The 4,718-nt window shown below is 67.2% G+C and overlaps 1 protein-coding gene across 1 annotated transcript in view; it reads right to left on the reverse strand.

Annotated features, from left to right (window-relative positions):
• PRSS56 (serine protease 56) overlaps positions 1 to 2,428 on the reverse strand; it is a 6,482-nt gene extending 4,054 nt beyond the window's left edge. Inside the window, exons 1-4 of the mRNA XM_026045245.1 lie at positions 2,269 to 2,428; positions 1,661 to 1,822; positions 978 to 1,178; positions 94 to 147 (exon numbers count right to left, since the gene is read on the reverse strand). Of these exons, the coding sequence (XP_025901030.1) occupies positions 94 to 147; positions 978 to 1,178; positions 1,661 to 1,822; positions 2,269 to 2,428 (577 nt within the window). The remainder of the gene's footprint in view (positions 1 to 93; positions 148 to 977; positions 1,179 to 1,660; positions 1,823 to 2,268) is intronic.
• Positions 2,429 to 4,718: the final 2,290 nt, after the last annotated feature.

Consider the following 4,718-nt stretch of genomic DNA (forward strand, 5'->3'; position numbering starts at 1 on the left):
CCTCTGCCCCCCGGCCCAGCAGGCAGCCGGGGGGACGGGGGCGCCGGCCGTGGCGGGGGGTGGCGTGAGCGCCGCCCGGCCTCGCCGCCTCACCTGGCGTCGCCGCCTCTGCTGCCGCCGCCGCGCTCGGCGCCGCGGTCGCCAGCCCTGCGGGAACRGGACGTGACGCCGCGCGGGGCCCCCGCCGCCCTCCTCCCCGTTCCCCACGGCCCCCGTGCCTGTGATTCCCTCTCACATTTCCCAGGTCCTCACAGTGCCTGCCGTACCCCTGTGCCCCGAGTTGTCCCATCCCACCCCAGATCTCCCTGTGAGCACCACCCAGTCCCCTGTCCCACCCCAGGTTCCCCCAATCCTCCCAACACAMCCCAATCTTTTCTATCACTCCAGGCACCTCCGTTGCCTGTTTCCCCCCTGCCCAATCCCTCACCCTGCTCCACTCCAGATCTCCCCAGCCCYTTTTAATGCTCTGTCCTCCTGCCGGATCCCCCTCAGATTCTCCATCACCACCAACTCCCCATCATCCTGCAATGACCCCATCACCCAACCTTCCTGTCTGGCCTCGGATCCCCCCATTGCCCCTATCCCTCAGTATCCTCAGGACCCCCCAGTGCCTCCATGTTCCCCAGTTGTCCATCACCTCCAATGCCTCATTCTTCCAGTCTCCCCTCCCCTTGGGGGATCATCCCAGCTCCACCACCACTATCACCACCCTTGTCTCCCCAGTCTTCTCATCCCACTCCAGTTCCCCCATCATCCCCCAGTGCCTCCATCCTACCAATGTGCCCATCCCATTCCAGACCTCCCTTGCACCATGCTCCATCCCTGGCATGCCCAGTCTCCCCACCCCACTCCCCCTCTCCTCACCCTCACCATCCTCCATAGCCTCTCCCACCCAGCAATGACTCCCCACCAGGACACCCTATTTGTTGCTGTAGGGCTCCCCTCTTTGGGGAACCCTGATGTCTACACCCACTCACGRCACTCCTGGAGGCGGCGGCGGCAATGCCCGGCGCTGAGTGGGACACAGGCATCCCCCTGGGCCCCCTCAGCTGGGCACAGGCGCTGGTAGGGGGCACACGCCTGGCTCAGCGCCCAGTTGCGCTGGGACAGCTCGGGCAGTGCCTGGGCATCAAGCAGGGTCTGGCAGCTGGGGGGCATGGTGGGGGGCACGGCTGGTGCTGTGGGATGGCAGAGATGTGGGCATCTCCCAGCCATCCCTCCCCTGCCCATCCGGAGCTCCTCTCTGGGGTGGATGAGGACGGGGCATGGCTGGGCAGAACCTCCAGGATGCTTGGGAAGGGTCTCTGGGGAATGGGAAGGGCATCAGGCAGTGCTTGGGTAGGGTCTACCGGGGATGGGGCCCCATTTGGTTAAGGCGTCCAGGTGATATTTGGGTAGRGTCTTGAGAAGATGGGACGGGGTGTGGGAGTAGATGGGGTGGCTTGGGTTTCCCAGCAGTGTTTGGGCAGGGTCTTGGTGGGTTTTCAGCGGCATCTCTAGGAGGTAGGACAAAGTTTTGGGAAGGTCTCTAGGGACCAGTATTCAATAGGGTAGGGGGCAGTTTGGTCTCATCTCATGGGGCAGGTTGGGTAGGGACCCATGGGCGGTGTTTGAGTTGGGTCTCCTGARGATGCGTAGGGATCGCGGGGCCGTGACTCACGTGGGCAGCGGCGGGTGAGGTTGGCGCAGGGCGGGAAGAGGCAGGGGGCACAGAGCCCGCAGGCGCCGCGCTGCCGCTGCTGCTCAGCCAGGGCCGCCTCCAGCGCGAGCAGGGCGCTCCTCAGCGCCGCCTCCAGCACCAGCGTCCCGCGGCTCGACAGCGCTGGCGGGCGCACGGCGGGGCGCTCAGACCCCTGGCGCCACCGCGCACCCACACGCAACCCCTAACGTCGTGTGCTGTTGGTGTGCTCATGGCTGTATGTGCCCATGCCTGTGCCTTCATCACCACCCTCCCGCTCCTGGTGCCCCATGCAGAGGGTCCCGTGGGGCTGGTGCAGCTAGTCAGGATGGAAGATGTCACGGATCTTGGGGTTCAAATAGCCKCCTGCTGCTCAAATAGCCCCCATTTTCAGCAGGTAGCACTTGACACCCAGCCTGGGCAGCAAGGGCATCTCCAGGGCTTGGGGAGGCTTGTCCTGTCCCAGGATAAGAGCCCGGGCATCCTGCTTTGCTCATCCCTCCCCAGAGAGAGACCCCCGAAGTCCCGGTTCCCACAGCCCCCATCCCCATCCGCTTGCCCCATGCCCCGTGGCGGYGGTGGGCACTGACCTTGCAGGACGCTGGGCGGCATGAGGTACAGCGGGCCCAGCGGACCCCCCGCCGCCAGCTGCAGGAGCTGCAGGAGAGGCAGGAGCACGGGGGGCCGCAGGTGGGCACCGGGGCGGGCGGCCGGGAGCACCGGCCCCGTCCTCTTGGCTCCTCGCTCCATCCCTTCAGGCGAGGGGGGCGGCAGGGGGGAGCCCCCGAAGTGCCCGAGGCGGGTAAGGAGAGGCGGATATATACGGTGCCCCCTGGGCGGTGGGAGGAGAGAGGGGCCAGGGGAGCGCAAACAGGCGAGTTCATTAATGTCGCGCCAAGATGCCAGCTCGGGGAGGGGGGCGGGAGCGGGGGGGGACGCAGCCACGGCCTCAATGCCGCCTTTGTTCGACGGGGCCTCCGGGCGGGCAGCATCAGACGGGCCCTGCGCTCCGGCGCTGCCCGCGGCCCTTGATCATTTTCACGCCAATCTCGGCAGCGAAACCCTCCCTCCTGCGCTGCCCAGCCGCCCGTGCCCCCCTCGCCTGGCCATGGGCCCCGGGAGGGGGCCAGCTGGGAGCGGGGCCAGCCGAGGAGGGGTTTTTTGGTGGCGGGGGGAGAAGAGGGGGCAGGAGGTGGCGTCAAGYGACTGGGAACGCACCGGGATGCGAGGGGCCTCCGTGCGGGCATGGGATGCTCTGGGCACTTCAAAGGCGGCTGGGCGAGCGGGCAAGGCAGAGATCGCAGGAGGGGGAGGACTGAGGGGCCCAGGGGACATATGTGCCTCTCTCCGGTGCCGTCATGCCCTGGGCGGTGGGCACTCTAGGAAGTGGGGTGCCACTCACCCACACAGCTGCGGGGGTGCCCCCGCTCACCTCCAGCTCCACAGCTCAACATGGCATCTACTCCAGCTTTTGGGAGTGCCCATGCCCCGCTGCTGCTCCCTTTGCTACTCCCTGATGCCCCTGTGCCCATCCTTGTGCCCTTCTGAGGAGCACAGGGTGCATCCCCACTGCTGATTTCGGGACCCATGTTCCTATTTCCTTCCCTATTGGGGAGTATCCATGTCTCCATGCCCATCTCTGGGGCAAGGGGTATCCRTGTCACCCTCCCTCCTTGTTAGCGTCATTTCTGTCCCCGTTAGAGGGAATGRGGTGTGCAGGTCCCCATGTCCTTTTGGGAGCTGGGGGTGCTCGTGCCTCCATCTCTGTCCCTGCTATGSGGCAGGGCAACCTTGTGTTTCTGCTGGGGGAAAAGGGTGCCCATGCCCTTTAGAGAGGTCCCATTCAGATCTCCATCCCATGGGGAGCAGGAGGTGCCTCCGTGCCGGCAGCCCCGGCCGCGCTCCCCTTCCCACTGCCTCGCTGTCCTGCGTGGTGCCAACGGGGCCACAATGCCGCTTCAGTGGCACATCAAAGGCGCAGCGCTGGCTGCGGGCGCGGGCACCCGCTGGCACCGCGACAGCCCCCGGCCCACATGAAAGCCCCGGCCCAGGCTGTGCTCCCCAGCGCGCTCCCACCTCATCCTTGGCCCCTCGCCTCTGCTGCCAGCTGGGGGGCGGCCCCCTCGCCCACCCTGCCGCTGCAGGCACCCTGCCCGCTCCTCCTTCACCCCACAGCACCCCAGGGGATGGGGAGCCCGGGGGGCAGCGAGGAAGGAGCAGGGGCCRCCATACCCTGGGGACTATTCCCATAACAGATCTCCTCCGATGTGGGGACCACCTGGTGCCCTGGCATCGCTGTTCAAATTGTCCCCCTTGGCCAGTGACGTGGGCATCAGCCAGCGGGCCAACTTCTCATTTAACCAAAGCCAGCGTCAGCTGACAGAGATGTCCAGGCCAGCGCAGGCAACAGGGTCACCCGCTCCTTCCCCCTCATTCCCATCCCCTTCCTCACACCGAGTGACGCCAGCAGGACACTTGCCCCCGGTCCCACGGCACCGCCTGTGCCACCCCCGTCCCGGCCCCCAGTGCCTGTGCCAACCCCATTAACCTAATTGGCGAGGCTCTCAGCCGTCCGCGGGGCCGCGGTGGCAGTGGGACCCCGGGGCCCCGGCAGATCCCAGCCCCTTGGCGGGGACGGCGGCAGGGCGGCCCGGCGGCCCTGATTGTCCGGTAATTGGTGTGGGCAGCGGAGCCCGGCGGGCACCGGCGGGGGGGCCGTGCTGGGAACTGGCCCGGGGCACCGGTCCCGCTAACGGCCGCAGCCTCGTGGCCCAGGTGTGGGGCACGCATGTCCCCGTCCCCCCCCATGCTGTCACTGTGCTGCTGGGGGGGCTGACGGGGCGATACCGTGTGTTGGGGTCCTCAAACACTGGTGTTGGGGGTGCTGAGGGGTTTGGGGTGCAAGGGCGCGGTGGGGAGGTGGGCTGCTCCTCAGGGACAGGGGTTGGGGTGTGTAGGGGGTGCAGGGCAGTCCGTGCTGGCCTGTCGAGGGTAGTTTGGGGGTGCGAGGCCAGTGTGGGGGGCTGGCTGTGGGGTCACT

Source organism: Nothoprocta perdicaria, unplaced genomic scaffold (assembly GCF_003342845.1).
Source record: "Nothoprocta perdicaria isolate Ctin4 unplaced genomic scaffold, notPer1 scaffold_4, whole genome shotgun sequence".
Classification (NCBI taxonomy): domain Eukaryota; kingdom Metazoa; phylum Chordata; class Aves; order Tinamiformes; family Tinamidae; genus Nothoprocta; species Nothoprocta perdicaria.